Source organism: Cetorhinus maximus, chromosome 6 (genome assembly GCF_964194155.1).
Source record: "Cetorhinus maximus chromosome 6, sCetMax3.hap1.1, whole genome shotgun sequence".
In the NCBI taxonomy this organism is placed as follows: Eukaryota; Metazoa; Chordata; class Chondrichthyes; order Lamniformes; family Cetorhinidae; genus Cetorhinus; species Cetorhinus maximus.
The window spans coordinates 38,583,438-38,609,191 of NC_135884.1; the positions used below are offsets into that span (position 1 = coordinate 38,583,438).

The 25,754-nt window shown below is 41.9% G+C and overlaps 1 protein-coding gene across 1 annotated transcript in view; it reads left to right on the forward strand.

The window, feature by feature from the left end:
- Window positions 1–25,754, forward strand: part of LOC144681722 (receptor-type tyrosine-protein phosphatase gamma-like) — an 803,078-nt gene that overhangs the window by 634,908 nt on the left and 142,416 nt on the right. The window contains exons 11-12 of the mRNA XM_078543625.1: window positions 2,545–2,594; window positions 12,779–13,562. Of these exons, the coding sequence (XP_078399751.1) occupies window positions 2,545–2,594; window positions 12,779–13,562 (834 nt within the window). The remainder of the gene's footprint in view (window positions 1–2,544; window positions 2,595–12,778; window positions 13,563–25,754) is intronic.

Below are 25,754 nucleotides of genomic sequence, written 5' to 3' on the forward strand. Positions count from 1 at the left end.
AATTTCTATTACTCCCTTTCCTGCCAGGATAATCTGCCACCCAGAATATCTGAAAATCTTGGCAAATTCTGAGCAATTTGCTTTGAGGCTTCAGATCCGTGTGGAGCCAGTTCCAGATCTCTGCCACTATCTCTGACTTAAAACAATTGCTGACCATGTGTAGGTCAAAACAAGTAATACATAGACCAGTATGTTAATCTGGTTTATTTTCTTTCCACAGAATTGCACCAACAGCATGGCAGTTGCCCAATGTAATCACACTGCCACATTTCCCAAAGTAAACTTTAATTTACTCTGAGAAGCCTTCAATTATTTCTGTAAGGACCACTGGCTAGGTCATCAAAGCCTGCCACAAATGAGTAGAATGTGTGCTGTGCGCACACCAGCCGTTTACACTTGATAGTTGCAGTCGGGGTGCTACAGCCAAAGTTTAGGGAACTCCTCAGCCAGAATCAGCCTGGCCCATTTCATTACTGGCTTGAAAATAGTATCCAGTGGGCATTCCCAGGAGGGAAAAAAAAACAGTAAAAGCTGGGAAATAAAAATACTGGTCCAAACTGGTCTTGTATACTTTAAAATGGAACACCAGTGAAAACCAGGAAATAAGAGTATTGGTCCAAACGCTTTTTCTTCCTGGGTTAGGCTTCAGTGTGACAACTACAACCCTTCCCTATTAATTTTAAGTACCATATAATTTTCAGTTGAAAAATGGGCAGTCAGCAATTGAAAATCATTGCAAGTATTTCCTCTTTCCAGATATTAAGTGCTGTTCAGGTATTACAGGGTCCACTTGCCTGTGCCTCATTTATTTTGCTCGCCACTAGCTTTTGTTAGATACTTTATTGCATTACAGTCTATGCTGAATGGTGGAGCAAGCTCATTGAGCCAAGCGGCTTACTGCTGGTCCTATTTCTTTTGATCTTATTATGTTCTTAGTACTGGGACGAGAAGGAACTATACCAATGAGACGAGATCCACCTGAACCAGATTGGGACCAGGATCCGAGTGGAAAGTATAAGTAGGGCGGACACAAAGACCTTGAACTAGTAAATAGGGAGGGGGCTCAGGTGAAGAAGGTAGTAATAGTTTGAAAACAAACAAAAGGAAGGGAGCAGGGTAACAGTCGGAAATTCAATTAGATTTGTAAGACATTACCTACCATTTACAAATCTATGCTGGCTCTGATCAGCTGAAAATTTTTAGTCACTCTACCCTCAGTTATAGATTCTAGTAATTTTCTGACAACAGATGCTAGACTAACTGGCCTATAATTCCCTGACTCCCCCTTCTAACCTTTTTTAAAATAGTGGAGTGTTGGACAATTTTTGCTTTATTCGTTTATGGGATATGGGCATTGCTGGCCAGGCCAGCATTATTGCCCATCCTTAATTGCCCTTTTTAAGAGGGCAGTTAAGAGTCAACCACATTGCTGTGGGTCTGGAGTCACATGTAGGCCAGACCAGGTAAGGATGGCAGATTTCCTTCCCTAAAGGACATTAGTGAACCAGATGGGTTTTTACAACAATCAGCAATGGTTACGTGGTGATCACTAGACTTTTAATTCCAAATTTTTATTGAATTCAAATTTCACCATCTGAGTGGGATTTGACCCTGGGTCTCCAGAGCATTACCTTGGGTTTCTGAAATATTTGTCCAGTGACAATACCACTATGTCACCACCTCCCCCCGCGCCCCCCCCCCCCCCCATCTAAAAGAACTGTTCCTGAATCACGAATACCTTGGAATATCATAGTTGGGACATCGGTAATGCTCCCACCTATTTTCTTTCAAACTCTGGGATGGAAGCTGTCTTGTCGTGGGGATTTTGTTGCTTTATCCATTAACAAATTTTCTCAGTTTATCATGGACAGTCTCTATCTCATCCCTTTGAAGTTGATCTCATCCAATCTAGAATCTTAAATTCCAATAAAAAAGAATCACTTGTGTGTGCCATTGTGTGATGTGAGGCCCAATGGGTGTAGTTATTGGGTGGTTAATTAATTGTAAGTCAAAACAAATGGATGCTGGTCCTCGGGCTTTGCAACATAGGAGTTGGAGACAATGTATGACAGTGCCTATCTGCAGCATTTTGAGTCTTTTGTGTGTGCTTAGTTCCTTCAGAGCCTGTCATACCAAATTCTGGTTGTATGATTTTAGTCAAGCATGGCCAAATGACTTGTCATGGATGCATAATGTTAATTATAAAATGTACCTTGCAATCTGTCTTTTAAAACTGGATCAAAATGTATGTTGCCGAATACATTTTCACCACCAACTAAACATGATCAGGAGCCCAGAACGAAACAAACAGTACAAACTGGGAAATAAGAGTACTGGTCCGAACTGGTTTTGTATACCTTAAAATGGAACACCAGTAAAAACTGGGAAAAAAGAGTTCTGGTGCAAACAGTTTTTCCCTTTTGGGAGATACATTTCATTTTATGTTACTTTTCAAAATGGCTAATTTTTAAACTTTTTTATTTGTAAATTCATTTGTTTTGAATTCATTATTTACATTAAAAGATGTATGTGTTCCTTTTCTAGCCAACACAACTAGAATATTTGAAGGAACCAGGATTATAAAAACAAGAATGGTAAGTGTAGAAATTAATCTCTTCTGTCTAAAATGCATCACATTCATATGTTACCTCCAAGGGTGCATGCAGGAAAAATAGGAAGAAATTATATTACTGTCCATCTGTGAACAGTTACTTCATACAGCAGTTAAACATTGCAGATTTTCTCTTTTCATTCCAAATAGTAGCTTTTGAAGTCCGAACGCCTATAGGTAGCAGTGCTGCAATATAAATGAGAAAATATGGCTGTCACTTGAGAAGCTCAGATGGTGGTATTCTGAGACTGCAGGGGAAGGAATGGTGTAACTCTAATTTTTATGAATGTGAATTGTACAAATTCAGAGAACTGGAAACCAACCTGAAACCTGGAACTACTTGAAATAAAAATGGTTGTGTAGTATAAATGGGATATTTGAATGTTTTGTATTCACAGGGCTACATCATCAAGACCTTAGTCCACAGATTCTCCTTGAGCCATCAGTAAATCTACGCAGTCATGCTTCTTAGCTTCCACATCACATAATTTGTGGGTGATTAGTTTTATTCTTATTGATCCAGAGATTAGTTCTATTAGATAAAGTTGGGAACAGGTCATCTAGTTCTGGAGTTTTCATATGATATAGAGGGAGCTGGAAAAAATGCAACTAAGACCAGTTAGGACAACTGTGCACAAAAAAAAGTAAGGGCTATTAATGCAAACTCCACTGTATACTAATTCTAGAGAGTAGAAACAATCCGATCATCAATAAAGACTCTTCAAAAACCCCACCCTATTTCCTTTTTCTGAAAACTCGTTCCAATGTAATAATCTTCATGGTTGCAGGGGATCTTCTTTGTTAACATTCCCATTAATTTTGTAATACTTGCAGATACTTGAGAACTAAAACTGATGATCAAGAAGGATTTTTATCCTAATGTTTGCAGTCCTGCAGATCTGTTTTATTTTTGTTCAGTGCTCATCAGGGCCTGGGGAAGAGGGGTGCCAATAGTGCCAAACACCAGGACTAGCTGGGGCCCAGGCTTGATGTTGTAAGTGGTGTTTCTCGCTGCCAAGCCTGAGCAGCCAGAGCTGCAGACCTGAAAGATTGGCTTTGAAAAAAAATCAGAACCGTCAGCCTGACAGTTCTGATTTTTTTAAAGCTGGTCTTTCAGGTCACTTTTACCGGGTTGCTGCACTGCTGCTTCTGACCTTTGGGCAGCTTCGTAGTTCTGTTTTTTTTTAAAAGCCTGCCAGAAAACCACAAAGCTACCCAAAGGTCAGCAGCAGAAGTTCTTATTCGCAGCTTATTGTTATGAGTGCTTTTGATTAAATATCCGCTTGAAAAATGGTAAGTTAAATTCCTGTAATCATTTTATAGCCAATTGGACGGGGGAAGGGGTATTGGGTGAGGGTGTGGGGAGGTGAGGGTAGAATCATGGCTGGAGTTCTGTTTATTTTGTTGTTAATGGAAGTTTACTGTGAACAGGCTTGGTGGAGTAAAACTGCCAAGACAGAATTGCATAATGGGCTCAAAGTGAATCAGTAACCAGTTTTACACTGCCCATGATTCTCAAGAGTCTTTTCCACTGACTTCTATCTTGTCCTTTTGTCTACTTACCTATTATCCCACTCTATCTTGGTGTTTTTATGCGTATTTTGAGGTATTGAAATATTGTGATAAATTTGTGTTGCATAGCAGATCTTGAAAATATATTGTAGCGTGAAGCAGCAATCAGCAGAGTGTTCAGACTTGCTGATCAGGAAAACAGATACAATTGTGAACCATTCAGTCTCTGTCCTCTGGCCTCTTAAAAGTTGTACCGTACAAACACACCTGAGGGCTTCAGAGGTTCTCGCTGACAGTGAAGCCCTAGGTTGTTCAATCATTACATTTAGTTGCTCAGGAGTCATTTGGTCTTTCTACTCTGAGAGATTACTAATAAAATAGAATCCAATTACACCCCTAGTATGAAATAATTATATTGAATAATACCATGCACTCAAGCAGGGTAAAGTCTTCTACTTCTGCAGAATGGAAAAGATCTTGCGCAGTTTATCTGGATTGCAAGTATTCAATCTTTCCCTCAAATAAGAATTTACTGTCACCATGTCCATAGGGTGCAATGTGCAGAACATGTTAATGAGGGCTGAGGCAGTCACTGAAATCAGTGTTATCTTCTGCACAGTGTAAATAACTACTGAGATAGTTTCCTGTCAAATTAACAATAGTACACAATACTTTTTTTATTCATTCATGGAATTTGGGCATCGCTGGCTGGGCCAGCATGTATTGCCCATCCCTAATTGCCCTTGAGAAGGTGGTGGTAAGCTGCCTCCTTGGACTTCTGTAGTCCATGTGGTGTAGGTACGTTCACAGTGCTTTTAGGAAGGGAGTTCCAGGATTATAACCCAGCAACAGTGAGGGAACTGCGATATATTTCCTAGTCAGGAAGGTGTGTGGCTCGGAGGGGAACTTCTAGGTGGTGGTGTTCCCATGTGTTTGGTGCCCATGTCCTTCTAGATGGTAGTGGTTGTGGGTTTGGAAGGTGCTGTCTAATGAGCCTTGGTGAGTTCCTGCAGCGCATCTTGTAGATGGTATACACTGCTGCCACTGTACGTCGCTGCTTTGTCCTGGATGGTGTCAAGCTTCTTGAGTGTTATTGGCTGCACTCATTCAGGCAAGTGGGGAGTATTCCATCACACTCCTGACTTGTGCCTTGTAGATGGTGGACAGGCTTTGAGGAGTCAGGAGGTGAGTTACTCGCTGCAGGATTCCAAGCCTCTGACCTGCTCTTGTAGCCACAGTATTTATATGGCCCATTCAGTTCAGTTTCTGGCCAATGGAAACCTGCAGGATGTTGATGGTGGGGGATTCAGTGATGGTAATGCCATTGAATGTTAAGGGGAGATGGTTAGATTCTCTCTTTTTGGAGATGGTCATTGCCTGGCACTTGTGTGGCGTGAATGTTACTTGCCACTTGTCAGCCCAAACCTGGATATTGTCCATGTGTTGCTGCATTTGGACATGGACTGCTTCAGCATCTGAGGAGTCGTGAATGATGCTGAACATTGTGCAATCATCAATGGAGATCCCCACTTCTAACCTTATGATGGAAGGAAGGTCATTGATGAAGCTGTTGAAGATGGTTGGGCCTAGGACACTACCCTGAGGAACGCCTGCAGTGATGTCCTGGAACGGAGATGATTGATATCCAACAACCACAACCATCTTCCTTTGTCCTAGGTATGACTCCAACCAGCAGAGTTTTCCTCCTGATTCCCATTGACTCCAGTTTTACTAGGGCTCCTTGATGCCACACTCAGCCAAATGACCTTGATGTCAAGAGCAGTTACTCTCACCTCACCTCTGGAGTTCAGCTCTTTTATCCATGTTTGATCCAAGGGTATAATGAGGTCAGGAGCTGATTGGCCCTGGGGGAACCCAAACTGGGCATCATTAAGCAGGTTGTTGCTAAGCAAGTGTCATTTGATAGCACTGTTGATGACCCCTTCCATTACTTTACTGATGATCGAGAGTAGATTGGCAAGGCGGTAATTGGCTGGGTTGGATTTGTCCTGCTTTTTGTGTACAGGACATACCTGGGCAATTTTCCACATAGCTGGGTAGATGCCAGTATTGTAGCTGTACTGGAACAGCTTGGCTAGAGGCGCAGCAAGTTCTGAAGCACAAGTCTTCAGTACTATTGCTGGAATATTGTCAGGGCCCATAGCCTTTGCAATACCCAGTGCCTTCAGCCATTTCTTGATATCGTGTGGAGCGAATCGAATTGGCTGAAGACAGTCATCTGTGGTGCTGGGGAACTCCGGAGGAGGCCGAGATGGATCATCCACTCGGCACTTCAGGCTGAAGATTGTAGCAAATGCTTCAGCCTTATATATTACCCTGATGTGCTGGGCTCCCCCATCATTGAGGATGGGGATATTTGTGCAGTCTCCTCCAATAGTGAGTTCTTTAATTGTCCACCACCATTCATGATTGGATGTGGCATGACTGCAGAGCTTAGATCTGATCTGTTGGTTGTGGGATTGCTTAGCTCTGTTTATCGCTTGTTGCTTATGGTGTTTGGCACGCAAGTTGTCCTGTGTTGCAGCTTCACCAGGTTGACATCCACTTTTTAGGTATGCCTGGTGCTGCCCCTGGCATCTCCTACTGCTCTCTTCATTGAACCAGGGTTGATCCTCTGGCTTGGTGGTAATGGTAGAGTGGGGGACATGCCGGGCCGTAAGGTTACAGATTGTGGCTGAGTACAATTCCGCTGCTGCTGATGGCCCACGGTGCCTCATGATTGCCCAGTCTTGAGTTGCTAGATCTGTTCAAAATCTACCCCACTTACCACAGTGGTAGTTCCGCCCAACACGATGGAGCGTACCCTCAATGTGAAGACAGGTCGTCTCCACAATGACTGTGCGGTGGTCAATCTTATGGATACTGTCATGGACAGATGCCTCTGTGGCAGGCAGGTTGGTGAGGATGATGTCAGGTATGTTTTGCCCTCTTGTTAGTTCCCTCACCATCTGCCACAGACCCAGTCTAGCAGCAATGTCCTTTAGGACTCAGCCAGCTTGGCCTGTAGTGGTGCTACTGAGACACTTTTGGTGATGGACATTGAAGTCCCCATCCTTGCCACCCTCAGCGCTTCCTCCGTGATGTTCTACATGGAGGAGCACTGATTCATAAACAGAGGCAGTGGTGGGTGGTGGGATGCGGGGGGGGTGGGGTGGTGGTGTGGGGGCAGGGGGCGGAGGGAAGGATGTTGGCAGTACGGGGTAATCAGTAGGAGGTTTCCTTGCCCATCTTTGATCTGATGCCATGAAACTTCATGGGGTCTGGATTCGTTGGTGAGGACTCCCAGGGCAACTCCTTCCTGACTGTAAACCACTGTGTCGCCACCTTTGCTGTGTCTGTCCTGCCAGTGGGACAAGACATACCCAGGGATGGTGATGGTAGTGTCTGGGACATTTTCTGAAAGGTATGATCCTGTGAGGATGACAATGTTAGGCTGTTGCTTGACTAGTCTGTGAGACAGCTCTCCCAATTTTGGCACAAGCCCCCAGATGCTAGTAAGGAGGACTTTGCAGGGTTGACAGGGCTGAGTTTGCCTTTGTCGTTTCCTGTGCCTAGGTTGATACCAGGTGGTCTGTCGGTTTCATTTCTTTGCAGTTTGCTACAACTGAGTGGCTTGCTGGGCCATTTCAGAGGGCAGTTAAGAGTCAATCACATTGGCGTGGATCTGGAGTCATAGGTAAGTTGACCAGGTAAGGATGGCAGATTTCCTTCCCTAAATGGGTATTATTGAACCAAATGGGTTTTTATGACAATTTAGGAATTTAGGACGGCTTCATGTTTATCATTAGGCTTCTAATTCCAATGGCTGAATTTTCCCCCCGTCGATGGGGGGCGGGGTTGTGCGAGGGTGGGCGGGAGTGAGCGTGGACCCGATCGGCACCCCCGATCGGATGCGCACTGCCATTTTACGTGGGCGGGCTAATTAAGGCCCGCCCAGTGTGACGCTCACCCGGAAGCGCAGAGTGCTCCCTGTGCGGGCCGGGGGGTGGGGAGGATTCCCTAAGTCGGGACCTGCGCTCTTTCACGCATGCGTGCGAAAGAGCGCAGAAATCCCAGTTTTTAAAAGCTAAATATAGGAAAGAAAATATCATGAGGTTCCATGAAAAGTGCGAAGGCTGCCTGGGCTCTTTGCCTGCCTGCCAACCTTAAGGTTGGACAGGCAGCTCATTTAACTATTTGAATTCGTTTATAACAGGTCTTAACAGGCCTTCGACAGTTCGGCGGGCCCGCAGCTGCACACCTGCTGAACTGAAAATCTAAATGACGTGCGGTGACGTCGGGACACCCGCCTGACGGCACCGCGCATCATTTTACACGTCGGCAAGCGGGCTCTGCCCCCACTCGCCGACCGGAAAATTCTTCCCCAGATTTTTATTGAATTCAAATTTCACCATCTGCCGTGGTGGGCCCAGGACCCCAGAGCATCACCCTGGGGGTCTCTTGATTATGAGTCCAGTGACAATAGCACTATGCCACCCCGTCACCTTAAAAAAAGTTAAAGAGTAAAAGTTAAAATGAACTGTTAAACAACTGTTAAAGTAAAATTTGTACTCTCTGGTTTGTTATCACCTATAGGGCACACACAAACTGACACTGCATTATATCGTTGCTACCCTTAATATGAATGACCCACGCTGCATATTGGACAATATTTGTAACCAGATGACAACAGTGGGCATTGCCATTTTATTAGGATCTTTCTCTGATTATGTGGTGAATTGATTGGTGAATCTTGAAAGGGGAAACTATATCATGCATTACTGAGGGAAGAATTAAACGACAGTGGAGGGGGGTGGCGGAGGTGGGATGGTGGGGGAAGGGGGCCTAGAAACAGGAGAAGCACCAGGGCCCACGATTCCTCTCTCTGGCCCTGGAGCGAGAAGAATTTTGAAATTTACAGTTATACTTTTCATACGAACTAAAAATGCAGATGATCATTTCCAGGGAAACAGAATGTTCATGTTTGAACAAATCCAAAAACAAATTTAACAAACATCATTTAATATTTTACCCAATTTCAAATGGAAGTTCAGAGGTGAATTTGGGTAAAATAACAGTATTGTTAAAAAAGGCCACTTTTTAAATGAACCAGAAATATGTAAAACATGCGGGGCACTGATGTGTATTGGGAGATAAGCAACGTTTCCTGCTTTAACTTACTGGACATCTTTCAGGACTTTTGTGCGTTTTGTTTCCTTCAAATTTCACCAGCAGATGGCAGCAAAATATGTTTGAAGAATTCTTATTTGTAAAATATATGAAAGAGATTTTTAAAAGTGATTGAATGTTAATGTTAAGTTGATAATGGATAACTCATTCAATTTATTCAACATTTATCCTTTATATTTAAAACAATTAATTTTTTGTCATGTTTCCCAGAAATTGGAAAACAAAATGAATCTAGTCAAGTTTGGGATGGGTGGAGGCACTGCCCCCACAGGGTCATCTTTGAACTGCAGTTTAAGGCTGGAAATAATGTAAGTGAGTATAGAGGAGGGAGAGGAATAGAAGGGAGATGGGCAGGGCAAGAGCAGGGCATGGGGTAGGCAGCAGCGAGGGAAGGGATGGGGTGAGAAAAGTATCTCGGGCCATGGAAGAGGGATTAAGGAATAACTTGGCAGGGGGAGGACTTGGAAAAGTATCATGATTTTTGAACAAATGAAAAGCCCAATCCTTTTACCCCGGGCAGTGCACAAGTTTTAGAAAGATTCATCTTTTCTTGTTTATTTTCCACACTTCACGACTCCTGATCATTTCTGTCGCTGTCATCGTTCTGCTCAAAGATGGTATAGATATGTCGAAGGATATCATGCAACATTACAGGCAAAACACATAGGGCTGGACTTTATATTTCTCGATGGGGTAAGGGAGACGGAATGGAAACTTAGTGGTCCGCTCGCTTCTGCCTCCGGTGTCTCAACATGTCCGATCAAGCGTTGGATGGTCAATTAGTGGCCATCTGGCGCGAAGCAGGTCAATTAGATGTCCAAAGGGAGGGCTCTGTGCCCAATCAGGACCACAGGCAGGGATGTCATGCGGCAGAGGGATAATGCCACAAACAGGAAGTCGGTCATGGCTAGAATTGTAAAGGCCCCCTGCTCTCTCAATCTTTCTTACTTTCTTATGGCCAAAAAGTTGAAAAATGAGCTAAAAAAGCATAAGGAGGCTTCCGCCTTCCCCAGCAGAATCTGCTGCTACATTCAGCCATGGTCCCGGTGGTAGGCATTTTCGTCTGCCCCTTTGCAGCGTCTTTACGCCTGCTGTAAAACATTCCCAAATTTTTTCTTGTCTGACTCCTGAAAAATGCAGCAGGCAATAAAAAATTTTGAACAGCTTGTAAACTATTTAAAAATGACGGGCTGGCTGCCAATTTCCTAATGTGCTTGCCTTCCATAATTTGGGAGACTGATGTCATATGATGAATATGATGTCATATTGCTGTCCTGATATCATCTCGTCCTATTTTGCATTCGCGCGGGGCATGGGGTAGCCCAGCCAATAGCATATGTAAAATCCAGCCCAGTGTATAGGAAACTCTTTTTACAGCACTACCAAGAGGTTGATAATATATTGCAGATTAATGCAGACGCTTTGAAAATGAAACTCGCTTTTTGGAGCAGTTGACATAGGGAATTCAGTGAATTTTGAAATGGAATTCTGAGCCTAACTCAGTAGTTTTAATATAAAACAGATTACTTTTGTATGTCACTACAATAATATCACAGATGAACAGCCAAAATAGAATAATTGACCAAAATATGAGGCTTATATAAACAGGACAGATTTGTATAATGCGTGGACTATTCCAACCGAACCAGCTATTTGTTGGATCACAAATATTTAATGCATGTTTTTCAATTTATTGTAAGAAGACTCTACAATTAAGGGATGGAAGAAAATACTGCTGTATACTATTTGAATAATCAGAGGTGTCAATTTGAAAGCAAATTACATGCATATTGCAATTTCTAAAAATATTAATAATAGCAGATCTATGCATTTCTTGTCAGGCAACTGAATGTGAAATGTTAATAAAACTGCATGTACCCCGTCGATATCTTCATCCATCTTGACAGAGGAATGTTTTAAATATTTATTTTTTTAATTGCCTTATCTGGCTTTTACAAGATCCTTATGTAAGATTTTTATATTCTCTTCATGTTTTTGAGAAAATAAAGCCCATCTTTTTATTTCCCTCTCCTCTCACTGCAAAATTCTTCCTAGGCTATGTACCCACCGTAGTCAGTTGGCATCTGCAGATGCCATTCTTGAACCCACCACCAGGTGGCTTGAAATAGCAGTCCAATGGTAACTGTTTCTCTGATTGTCCTTTCACTTATATGCTTCCCTGGCAATGGAATGTGAGGAAAGTGGGAACCTCCAACTTGAGACATTACTGCATTGCTCCAATCTATGAAAAAATGCACCGAGCTGCTCTTACAACAGTTTAGTAATCAATGTACTCTGAGGCAACTCTCAGTTCTACTTGACAACCAATCATTATGTTTAAGGACAGTTTGGCCTGACTGATTCAGAAAGATTTTTACTGCCAGAGAGTAGAGTTGACAGATAGGGAATGGGTACCTTAAGGAATCACAGGTCTACAACAATATCCCACTGCTCTTACATTACAAGAATTTAAAAAGAGACTATCTTGTACAGCTTTTGAAGATTAAGAGTACACAATAGTATTGTCATTCAATTTGATTTTTTAAAATATGAGGAGAAATGTTTCTATGATATTCCACATACGCATCTATTACCATTGCATCTATAAAGACAGTACTGACTTGGTGCCTGCCTCTTTCAAACCAGTTGCAATGTTACCTTTTTTTCAAAGCGTAATGCAATACCAATATTATAGTTTATTATCTTAGTACATTCTTAGTATTGCTGCTGATTATTTTAATTTTTAAAAGAAGTTCACCCCCAAAACCACAATTTAAATGGATAGACATTGAAAATTGTAAAATTCCTTTGCCCTGACAATTCTTTCGATCTGAATTATTTTAGGAACCAAGGAAAGGAAGAATGATATGTAAAGAGTTCAAAAGACTTAGACTGCACTTTATTTAATATTGCTTTTCTTCTCTCTTTGTAAATATATTTTAAATTTCCATTTGAAATGGATTTCTGAAGAAAAGCTAATAGAACATTAGAGAAATAGCCCTGATATTAGTACAGTGGTCAGAAAGTAAACAGCACTGTGGGTGCACTTACACTTCATGGACTGCAGCGGTTCAAGAAGGCAGTTCACCACCACCTTCTCAAGGGCAATTAGGGATGGACAATAAATACTGGCCTAGCCAGCGATGCCCACATCCCATGAATAAATGAAAAAAGGGAACCACAAATGTAGGGTCTGAATGGAAGCATAGATGTAATGGGAAGCTTGTGTAATTATGCTTGTCTTGTTTGAACAGAATGTTAAGAGAACTGGAGTTGCTGATGGAGAAGGGACAAAATATTATGAGCATGAAAAGGAAGATTTTGGAGATGATGAAAGAGCTGTAAAAGTTAAAGCTTCTTTCAGAAGCTCCTCTAATAATGAGAACCAAAATGGTATGTCCAACATTTCTACTTACACTGTATCTATTTTGTTTTTCTTCATATTCTTCTGGTACCTCAATGAAGCCTACAGCCTCTCCTGCCTCTTCAGCTGACATGGCACCAATCAGTTCTGGGTCATCTACTTGGACTTCTTCTGGTCTTACTTTACCCTTTGTTTCCATGGCAACTGGCATGGGCCCTTCATCCAGTGGAAGCCAGACAACCGTGGCATCTGTGGTAACAAGTACCTTGCTTGCGAGCCTTGGGTTTGGTGGAGGTGGTGTTCCTTCCTTTCCTAGTACTGTGTGGCCTACACGCCTTCCCTCTGTGGCTTCAACCACTAATCATCGAATGAGACCTGTTGTTTCAACAACTGAAGCATTGTCATCTCCAGGCTCAGAAGGTGGTTCCGCTGTTAATAAAACAGGTGAAGCAGAAGGTGAAGATGAAAAGAAAGAAAATGAGGGTGAGAAAGGAGAGGGAGAAGAAGGGGAAAGAGATGAAGAGGAAAATGAAGAAGGAAACAGTTCAAAGAAAGATACTGTGGAGAAACAGGAGAATGTTGTGACTGCAGCAACTGAGACACAAAATAAGACTGAATCAGAGATGTCACCTGGAGATCCAAATGGTCCAACTGAAGAAGGCAAAAATTCAACCGGTGGACAAAACCTACCAAACGCAACTATCAGTCAAACAAGTAAAACTCTCAAACAGACAACAGTTGAAACATTGCAAACGTCATCTGAAGTTGCAACTACAGAGAACTATTCACTTAAAATTCCAGTCCAACCAACACCTCCCCCAAAAACATGGAATGACATAGCAGGAGACAGCTCTGCTGAGAACACATTTGTCATGGTGGATCCAGGTTAGTTTATATCAAGTTTAGTTTTGTTGCTACTATTGCTTCTGCCAATGTACTTGTTTATTAAATAGGCTCTGTATTTGGTATGTAGCTCTTTTTATTCTGCTAAGCTTCTGACTGGCCATTTGATTGTGATGACCAAATTGGGTGCGTGTGACGTGTTGCAGACCCTATTATGCCTGATGCTTACCCAATGCCCCAGAAAAACCATAAACTGCATGGTTGAAAAATTGGAATATTTTACCTACTATCAAATTTCTTCCTATGTGAAGTGTAGATTACTTGTTACTTCAGTTCCTTTGCTAATGAGTGTGAAGACACTTTGTAGCTGATTAATTTGTGCTTATTCCAAATATCTTTTAAAATGAACTGGGCGATAAGGTTTGTACTTTAAATGATTTTGTCCAGAAAACTTAGATTGGCAGTATTACTTTGGCACATTGCATGTAATATTCATTAGTGAAAGCGATGGAAAAAAATACATAAAACACATTTTCTGGACAAAAATTGCATTGTATAGATGTCAAATTAATGTATTTTTAGTAGTATTTATGGTAGAAAATGGCTTTTCTCATATAATTACAAATCAGATCTATAATTAAGAATGTACAAGCTACTTCAAATTAGTTATGTCAGTGCACCGTTCCACTGTGGAGTGGTACAACATTCACAGATCTACACACACTGGGGTAGATTTTAACTTATTTGCATTGGTTGCCTGCCCTACTGTTCTAGTGCAAAGCGACCAGGGCCATTTTGAAGTTGGGCCTTATTTAAATAGACCCAAATAGCCAAATGGTGTCCTAGTGTAGCTCACTAGATCCAGGCCTGTGCACTATTTGGTGCCACCTGGCCAGGTGCAAGCTAACTCCTGAGGAGGTTTCTGATTGTAGCACAGTTGTTTTGCGGAAGTGGGGGAGATGGGGGTTGATACCAAGGGTAGCAGTGGCCTAGATTATTTTTGTGAGGTCCAGAGGAACACTCCTGGATCTCCCAGCATCATAATAAAACTTATCTCCCTTGGGTCATTTTGGCTGTGTTGCCAGGAAAGCTGGTGGGAAAGTGGGCAATCCATGCTTTGATCAGTTCTGCTCTAAAGTGACAGTTGGGGTCCTATGTACCACACAGGACCTCGACTTGGGGCCTCTTGTTTGAAACAGGGCAGGTGTTTTGTCTGTCCAGTGGAATGCACTTGTAAAAATGGAGATTGACTGGAGCATCAGCATTAAGGGGCTGTAAATATACTGACCCCATTTTGTGGTCGCTTTGAGAGACCACCTCTCATTCATCTGAACTCCACAGACTATAAGTCCAACAACCTGCCTTTATATGCACCCTGTATAGTAGTAAAGTATCCCTAACCACTTCACAGGAGTGTATTCAAACAAAATTTGACATGGTACTACACAAGCAGATAGTAGGGCAGATAACAAAACCCTTGGTCAAAGAGATAAGTTTTAAGGAGTCTCTTAAAGAAAGAAAGTAGAGAGGTGGAGAAACTTAGGGAGGGAATTCCAGAGTATAGTTTAGCTGAAGGCACATCTGCAAATGATTAAATTTGCGGATGCTAAAGAGGCAACAAGTGGAGGAGTGCAGATATCTTGAAAGGTTGTAGGGCTGGAGGACATGAGGGGGGATTTGATAACAAGAATGAAAATTTCAAAATTGAAGTGTTGCTTAACCTGGAGCCAATATAGATCAGTGAGCACAAGGCTGATGGATGAGTGGGCTTTGGTGTGAGTTAGGACGCGGGCTGCAGAGTTGTAATTGACTTTATGTTTGTGGAGGTAGAAATTGGGAGGCTGGCCAGGAGCCCATTGAAACAATCTAGTTGTAACAAAGGGAAAGATGCGGGTTTAAGCAGCAGATGAATGGAGGCAGGGCAGACTCAGGCAATGTTACAGAGGTGGTCATAGGCGATCTTAGTGATGCCACGGACATGTGATCAGAAGTTCTACTTTGGGGGTTAAATATGACGATAAGGTTGCTAACAATCTGGTTCAGCCTCAGACAGTTGCCAAGGAGGGGGTTGGAGTAGGTGGCTAGGGAAGGGAGTTTGTGGCGGGGATGGAAGACAATGGTTTCGGTCTTCCCAATAGTTAATTGAAAGAAATTGAAGCAATATTTTCTGGAAACCTCAAGAGATGGAAAATATACTTGTCCTTGCAATTTAATTGGGCGGCAGAATTTTCCCCCCATAAGTTGAAGAGCGGGTATGTGGAGGCCCGCCTCCGATCAGCGCCCCCAACTGGGGGCGTACTGCCATTTTATGTGGGCGGGCCAATTAAGGCCCACCCAGCTTGACATCCGCACGGAAGCGCTATGCGCTTCCTGTGCGGATGGGGGAGGGGAATTCCCTAAACCGAGAGTGCGCTGTTTCACGCACGCGCATGAAAGAGTGCACTCATCTCCCTGAGGCTAAGTGCTGCCTCAGGGAGATCAGCTGTACATTTAAAAATCAGAAAAATAAAAAAAAAATCCTTGACATGTCCCCTCATGTGACACTGTCACATGAGTTGGAACATGTCCATAACCTTTACATACACTTTAATTACATTTTTAAAAACCTACATGAAACCTCATCCCGCCTGTGGATGAGGTTTCATGCTTTTTCTAATGCCCACCAGGGTTCCTGGCCTGCTCACCAACCTTAAGGTTAGACGGGCAGGTCTATTAATTAGTTTAATGACTCTGTCAATGGCCTCATTTGGCCATTGACAGGTCGGCGGGCGCACAGCTGATTCTGCTTAGCCCCCGCCTACCTGAAAATTTAAATGGGGCGCGGTGACGTTGGGAGTTCTGCCCAATGTCACCGCGTGTCATGTTACGTGTCGGCGAGCGGGCCTCACCCCCTCGCTCGCCGACCCGGAAATCCTGGCCATTGTTTCTTTACTAGTCAGTTAGGAATATTTTTGTAAAGAAGTCTTTCTCATTGTTTATCTATTGGTATAGATAGATTGAGAAATACAAATCAACCCAATGTCCTGTGTTATCTCCATCTGGCTGATTTCAAAATGGAATTATCCTGTTGTTGACTTGGATGAAGAAGTAAGCTTGCCATGGAGACTGAAAAGTAGCACCTCTTTGAAATATTGAGAATGAACTTTTGTAAACTTCCATTCTTTGACACTTTAATTTGATAAATAATTTCAGGTTATAAACCTGCATGTGTTCCATGAATCTGTCAGCTGAATTATATTTTAGTCTTCAGTTCTTCAAGATGCAACAGAGCTGTTTCAGAAATGTAGCCTTCATACTTAAAATGCATGCCTTTCACTAAATTAATTTCATAGTTGTTACTGAGTGATAAAAAATATCTAGCCTTAGATACTGATGGTAAATAACAATGCTAAAAGCAATCACAACTTTGTGGTTATGGGTACCTAAATGTTGCACATAGTGTGAAAGCCTGCACAAATTTATCACCTCAAACAAAATGATTTTTCCCACCCCCATTCTCACCTGATATGCAGTTACGATTGGTTTGAGTTTTATGTGTGGCCATAGCTTAGTTTTTTGTGTTGGATGCTAAAATAGTTTGTGTATGTGCACACTTCCTGTTGTTACAATTTTTGGTCACAGCTTTACATCAACATTGAAAACTGGCTACATTAACTTTCAGAATTGAAAGTAAGCAATGTAAGCAGTTTACTAGTTTATCTTAAATCATGGGAATAATTTTAACTTCAGCCACCCACAGGAAAATGTACAGGAACAGATTGGCTGTCTGTTTTACACCCCACCCGATTTTACTTTCCGCAGTAATAGAGGGAAATAAAATCAGGCTGGATGCAAAACAGCTGGCTAATTTAATCCTGTCAGTTTGTCACTGAGCGAGTTAGGTTAAAATTATCCCTGGTATTGAAAAGATGCTTAGCAACCATTTTGTAATTAGCTCCATGGAAAAATAGATGCATACAGGGATGAGTGAACATAGGTGAGTGTTGTTTCAGGCAAGTCTAATCTCTACATATTGTTTCATGTTACAATCAGTGAGCCTTCATCAAACTCCTTCCATGTGTGCTTTCCATGGAGGAAGAAACATTTCCAACCAGGAGTGAATGAAGTATTAGCCTTGTTATGTGTGCAAGCACTATTAATAAAAATGCATTTGTGTCCCAAATGTCAGGGAGCAGAATAGTTACGGTGTATTTATTACAGCTAGCAAGTCCATGGTGTCTGTAGTATTTTGAGCAGTCCATAATGGCTGTGATTTCTTTTAAATTACTTCAAATAGTCTCTTTAGAAAATCCAGTTTATTGAAAAATCAACCGCTCAAATGTTGAAAATGCATGACTATTGTAGCTTTCTTCTCCTTCCCCCACCACATAAAAAGACAGAAGCCCAGCCTGTGGTAAAAAGATGAAAAGAGCAAATGGCCTGGAAAATGTTGGATGAATGAAAAATGGAGATACCGCCGTCTGAAAACTGGCTGACCTGTGTTCTCTGTCAGGTTGAAGAGACCATATAGTTTCATCTTCACCAGTATACAATTTTAAACATCTTGTATTGGTTATCCCCAGTATTCCCTGTTTTTGCCTACTCAATAAAATGTATACAATGATTTACTTCTTTGCAGCATTTACAAATGAACATAAGGAATGGAACTGAAATAGTCCATTTGCCTCACCGTAAGATGATGGCTGAAGTTTTACATAACTCCACTTGCTCACCCTATTCTTATATTCTTTGATCTCCTTAGTGCCAATAATCTATCGATCTCAGTCTTGAATATACTGATTGACTGAGTGTCTGCAGCCCTCTAGGGTAGAGAATTAGAAAGATTCCCAAACCTCTAAGTGAAGAAATGTCTTCTCTTCTCAGCTCTAAATGGTCGACTCCTTATCCTAAGACTATAACTCTTACTTCTAGTCTCTTTAGCTGAGGGAACCATCCTCCCATATCTACCTTGTCAAACTCTAAGATTTTTATAAATTTCAATGAGATCACTTCTTATTTTTCCAAGCCCCAGAGAATATGGGACCATTTCACTCCATCTCTCCTTATAGGACAGGCCTCTCATCCCAGGAATCAGTCTAGTGAATCGTTGTTACACCACCTCTAAGGCAAGTATATCCTTCCTAAGATAAAGTGACCAAAACTGTACACCAGTACCCCAGGTGTGATCTTTAGCAAAGCCCTGTATAGTTGCAGCAAGATGTCCTAGCTGCAAAATTCGGGAGCCATTTGAGTTGAATAGTGGCACCTGGAACCACTCCTGGTAAGGACCATGCCCTAGCTCTGTTTTTAAGATCGTTAGTGTGGACATTCCATACATAGACTGGAAGCATTCAGAGTGGGCAGATTGTGACATCAGTCTAAAGCTGATTAGATGCCCAACCTACTATTTTGGAGCTTGCTGTTATATTCTGGAAAACTAGTTGGTGAAGGACAGTACATTTATTTACAGAGTTAAACATTACAAGTGTATACCTCCTAATCCAACCACACCACAGTTTCACTAAGTGTCTCTTTATATCTGTTCAGTTGAAACTCCAGTTAATGCCCACCAACTACATACAATTAAACACAATTAATATGCAATTAACAGATTTCCTTATTTCCCTTTAAACAGAAAGTAGAGTTAATATGCATAACCCAAATTTCAAAAAAAAAGCAAATCAAAAACCCCCATATTCTATACCAACCATTAAATTGCGAGATGCTCCTTCTGTAGGACCTATGACAATTCCTTCATACAAACATTTCTTTAAAATAATCAGACAGTTGATGACTTGCATTTAATTTTAGAGATTTCCTTTCTCCCCAGCTTCTTCCAAGCCAACATCAATCCATAACGTTTTCTTACTCACGCTTCTCATAGTGTACATTATCCCATAATTAAACAATTGTCTACATAACATTCAATGGGTATACCAGCTTCAGTATGCCCCTTATATAGAATCTCATTTAAGATATCTGACAAATAAGTCCTATATCCACTGCTTCCATAACAGGCAGTGTTTCAGCAGCTAAAATTACTTAAATAACCCTTTTTTTCTTAGCTTCCGAAACTAAAGTATGTCTCCCATTTTCACCCATAAGAAACATTATGAAAACAGCTGCTCTAGAATACCCATCAGGAGGATTAGCATGTGAAACATCACTAAAAATTAGGAATTTCATATTCTTTGGGTCACCTAGGGTTGGGAACCTAAGTATGCATTTTTCCAGATTTAATTTTTTTTATGTTATATTTTCCCTTAAGACATTCTTTACTTTCAGGTCTTACATCATAGTGCTTAACAACAAAACTAACATCTTGTCTAATCTGAGTGCCCAACCAATTCTAATAAAGCTAATAAAGCTTCTCAACTGCTCCACCTCTTCTTTAGATATAACTTCATCTTTCTGTGGTGACCCAGCACGATTCACCGGGATGGGACTAACACTTCCTAAGTAAGATTGTTGATTTAAAGTAATTCCAAACTGACTCTGCTTAATATCTAAACCAATATATTTCAATCCCACAAACCGGACTCCCAATTCTGCTGTAATCTTATTAATACCACATTTCTCAAATTCCACAGTACCACCCTGTAAGAAATCATCAATGTGCCTGAAAGCTTTCCTTTATGGTGTCAATAAAACATTGTGGGATTTGCTTCGAGTTGAACAGCAAAACATATCACACTGAAAAATACCATACACTTGAAGCATCATTCAGGCCTGCTGCCTCTTTAGGTAGTTTTAGAAACACTTCTGTCTGAAAAGTATCATTCTGCAGAAATGCAGCTTTTATGACAATTGATCTACACTCTCATGAATATGTGGCCAAAAGAGCTAAGAAGATTTTTATGATTAATTTTCCAGCTGCGGAAGAGTACACACTAACATCTGTAATACACAGTTGCTCTTCAAAACCCCAAGCAACTAGTCTCACTTTACCCTTAAAAGTACCATCTGCAAAGAATTTTTCACTACAAACATAATTTTGTGACAAAGCTGGTTGCCCCTTATCTGGTACCTCAGAATAAACTCCAAATTTTCTTCAACTATCTAATTGCCTTTGTCTTAATTTGTTTATCCTTAAATTTATTGGCAACCACCAAAGCTTCATAATCATGAAGACTTTTGCTTCTGGTTCTGTTCAAAGAATGTTCTGTGGCCTTTATTTCAATGTGTAATCCTTTTCAAGCTACTTGCACTTTTCTGTCTGTCAGGACTACGACTTCAAAGATAAAAACAAAAAACTGCAGATGCTGGAAATCCAAAACAAAAACAGAAATACCTGGAAAAACTCAGCAGGTCTGGCAGCGTCGGCGGAGAAGAGCAAAGTTGACGTTTCGAGTCCTCATGACCCTTCAACAGAACTAAGTAGAAATAGGAAAGGGGTGAAATATAAGCTGGTTTAAGGCGGTTTGGGGGGGGGGGGGGGTGGGAAAGAAGGGGGGGGTTGTTGGGACAAACAAGCAGTGATAGGAGGAGATAACCAAAAGATGTCACAGACAAAAGAACAAAGAGGTGTTGAAGGTGGTGATATTATCTAAAAGAATGTGCTAATTAAGAGTGGAGAGTAGGACAAGCAAGGTAGCTCTAGTGGGGGTGGGGTGAAATAAACCATGGGTGGAATACATTTAAAAATAATGGAAATAGGTGGGAAAAGAAAAATCTATATAAATTATTGGAAAAAACAGAAGGGAGGGGGAAGAAACAGAAAGGGGGTGGGGATGGAGGAGGGAGTTCAAGATCTAAAGTTGTTGAACTCAATATTGGGTCCAGAAGGCTGTAAAGTGCCTAGTTGGAAGATGAGGTGCTGTTCCTCCAGTTTGCGTTTAGCTTCACTGGAACAATGCAGCCAAGGACAGACATGTGGTCTGGGTCATGCTTGCGGACAGACCGAAGGTGTTCTGCAAAGCGGTCACCCAGTCTGCGTTTGGTCTCTCCAATGTAGAGGAAACCGCATTGGGAGCAACGAATGCAGTAGACTAAGTTGGGGGAAATGCAAGTGAAATGCTGCTTCACTTGAAAGGAGTGTTTGGGCCCTTGGACGGTGAGGAGAGAGGAAGTGAAGGGGCAGGTGTTGCATATTTTGCGTTTGCATGGGGAGGTGCCGTAGGTGGGGGTTGAGAAGTAGGGGGTGATGGAGGAGTGGACCAGGGTGTCACGGAGGGAACGATCCCTACGGAATGCCGCCAATAATTTATATAGATTTTTCTTTTCCCACCTATTTCCATTATTTTTAAATGTATTCTACCCATGGTTTATTTCACCCCACCCCCACTAGAGCTACTTGCTTGTCCTGTTCTCCACTCTTAATTAGCACATTCTTTTAGATAATATCACCACCTTCAACACCTCTTTGTTCTTTTATCTGTGACATCTTTTGATTATCTCCTCCTATCACTGCTTGCTTGTCCCAACAACCACCGCCAGCCCCCCCCCCCCCACCTTAAACCAGCTTATATTTCACCCCTTTCCTATTTCTACTTAGTTCCGTTGAAGGGTCATGAGGACTCGAAACGTCAACTTTGCTCTTCTCCGCCGATGCTGCCAGACCTGCTGAGTTTTTCCAAGTATTTCTGTTTTTGTTCTACGACTTCAAGATCTCCCCCTTGCACGAGTTCTTTCTCTAGTATGTGATTATTTTCTGGTGCAAGAGTCGCATCTGGATCTGCTATCAGTACTTCACTGCGCTTTCATACTTTCCACTCTTTCACCCCATTCTGCTAGTCCATTGTCTTCACTTCTTGGCCATCATCCTGACATTTAACCAATATTTCAATTTCCCAGTAGCTTTTCCTGCATCCCCTGTTGTCACATCCTTCCATTCACTTGACCCCTCTAGAATAAATGTCTCTTGAGGGCCCACTCTGGGCAATTCATCTTGAATGTAATAGCTCTGTCCTCAGGAACTTCATCACAAAACATGTGAGCATTTGACATACAAGGTGCCTCATTTACCACCATCAGCTGCTCAGTGTGTGAGATTTTGTAATTAATCCCAATTAATTGTGAAGAATGAACCTTAACAGTTTGATTGGCATGTTTGATAAATACTGTCTTACCATTACGACTATTACCTTGCCAGTGTCTTTTCATTCCCTATAATCCTCTTTTATGGTATACTAAATCTCCTGAATTGTAGTCTGCCTCTTATGACTTATACGATGCCTCAGAGCTCTCAGAATTTTCTCTGCGACCTCAGACTCGATGAAAGTCCATCTCCCTTCAGGTGATGCTTTCAAATGTATAGTAAAGAATCAAACTAATTGCAGTCCTTTCTAGAGCAGGAGGACTATCACACAGCTCAGAAGGTAATTGGGATTTTACCTGTAAATAAATTGATAAGTACTGTACGCTCCAACTATGAAGCAAATTCTTTGCATGAACCGCCCATGCCAGGGCAGTTGTCAACTTGCCATCTGATTGATCCACTAAAATTTTATGCAGCATTTTATCAGTCACCACGTGATTTATTTCACAGAGTCCATTGCTGAAAGGACTTTCAGCTGCAGTTTTCATGACCATGATGTTCATGTTTTCCAAGCCACATGCCTCTGAAATTGTCATTGACAAATTCCCCTTCATCACCAGTCAGAAACTTTGCTGGTGCTCCAAGTCCAGTCCCTCTGCCTTTCTCCAGATTTTGTCTTTTCCCTTACGATATATTAATGTAGAAAGACTGAATCTGGGCACCAGGTGTACAAAATATAGCATAAAAATATTTCTGTCTTCATCCCATATCTTTAAATTCTTCACAACTACTTTGTTAAAGTCATGCGCTAATTGAAGGCTTGCAATGAGAAGTGGCAGCCTAATCTGATATTTTTTATATATTTCACACTTCTGACTAATCTCTTCTATTAGCTTCATATATTCTTCATCAAATACACCTGTATCTTAAGCAGGGTTTCTAACTTCTGGCAAGTAGGGTGATCAAATTGTCTATGTATCTTGAAGACAATTTGCTTTTTTTCCTGCTCTGATTCTTTTCATCTGATGCCACTAATACTTGCCTGACACTCTGATGAGAAACATCTGGCTTTGTTAAGGAGATACATTGATATCCTGACTGGGTAAACAGCAGATCCACTGGCTTTCCAAAATAATTGCCTTATCATGCTGCATGTCAAGTTGCATTTGTGCAACAACGTAGGTATTACACTAGACACTAACTCAGTACTGATAAAATGGCAGGGAAAAGTGCTGCCTGAAGATCTTGGGTGGCTATGGTCTCCTGCTTACTCCTCCGCCTCCACCCACTGTAAACAGGTTTTCATCTTTATTGCCTCTGCTCCATCTCTTTCTGATACTGCAGTCCAAGGGGAACTGCAACTATAGCCCCATGTCTGGTAACATGTGGTGTACTCAGAGACCGTTCAGAAGCACGTGTTACAGATCGGAGGGGGATTAATTTGAACAGTCCTGATTTCTCCTCTCATGACCCAACCGTAAACAGAAAGGCGTTTTTGATTTTTGATTTCCTCCTTTACAAGTGGTGGTGTATTTTCCCTACCCCTTCAGTTTTGGAGTTATCCAATTCTATACTAATAACTCCGCAGCAAACTCGAGATAAGGTAAAACAAGAAGGTTGGTTTACTTTACACAAACAAAACGCAGGAAAGGGATATAAGGGAAAGAAAAGGATACAGGGCAGGACCACAATAAAAATAAGAGTTATGGTTTCACCTGAGTCCAGAGTCCAGAATGAAAAGTCCAGCAGCGTAGTCCTTCAGAGGTTACCGGGCTGAATGGTTGCAGGGTGATCCGACTTTCCAGAAATGAGGACTTCCACGATGGAAGAAGGTATGTAGAGATGAATTAATCTTGAGGCAAAAATACAGAATTTCCAATGCTCCAGTAGTTCACAGGCCTGAATCTTCTGGTTGGCGTACGGGGGTGGGCCCCGCTCACCGATGTGTAAAATGACGCACGGTGACGTCAGGCGTGCGTCCTGACCTCACCACGCGTCATTCAGATCTTCAGTTCGGCGGGCGCGCAGCGGAGTCAGCTGCGTGCCCGCCGAACTGTCAAAGGCCTATTAAGGCTATTTAACTAGCAATTAAAAGGTTTAACAGAGCTGCCTGTCCAACCTTAAGGTTGGTGGGCAGGCAAAAAGCCCAGGCGGCCTTCGCATTTATCATGAAACCTCATCCGCGGGTGGGATGAGTTTTCATGAAGGCTTTATAAATCAAATAAAAAATTTTATTAAAATTCACTGACATGCCGCGGCTCATGTGACATTGTTACATGAGGGGACATATCTGAATAAGTTTTTTTCTTTTTTCAAATAATAATAATCAAGTTAATCTCCCTGAGGCATGGAGCTGCCTCAGGGAGATTTCTGCGCTCATTCGCGTGCATGCACGAAAGAGCGCATGTCCTGACTCTTCCTCCTCCCCCCGCCTGCACAGGGAGCACTCAGCGTTTCCGGGTGCGCGTCACGCTGGGCGGGCCTTAATTGGCCCACTCCCGCTCAGCTCCTGCAACAGGGACACAATTCTCCCCATAGTGTAGATGAGGGCCAAGTATTTCACCTGGACAGAGCTCTTTCTGCTGCTACCTATTAAATGATAAAATGGTAAACAGACGCAGGCTGCTTACCTGGAGTCCTGCTTCTCTTCTGAGATCAAACAGGGAATGAAGATAAAATTCAAGAGGTGTATAATTAAAGGAATTCAAACAATTCAAGCATCAGTCATGTGATAGGGTAGTTTTGGGTCGAACGATTCAGCTAATGAGGAGCCTGGTTGAAACCCATTGTGTTTTGGAGCAGGTAACGGTGGGGTCATTAGCACAACATTGGAGATTGGGAGTCAGAAATAGCTCTACTTTTGTCCATAGCTGGCTGGTGCAGACTAATCATCAAGGAATCCTTTGTGTTGGCTTGGCTGAAATGTTTATACAATACAAGCCACATTGCAGGATGAGTTAGCCTTTGTCCATTGGAACAGCTTAGAAGCAACCAGAAACTAGCATGTGATCAGCTGCAGCCATTTTTTCAGTCCAGCCATTTGTCCATTTTTTAAAAAGTAATAAGTTTATAAAGTAACCAGGATGATATATATATATATATATATATTCCTTCCTGGCTTCTGGCCGGGACACGTGTACAGTTTCACGATGTCCAGCGCCATTCCCCGCTGACTTAACCACTGTTTCACAACTCCTTCGACAAACCACTATTTCCGCTAACTCTGTCGTAGCAAGTAGGTAACCAAAAGCAAGTTGTATGGCGATGCATTTAAATAG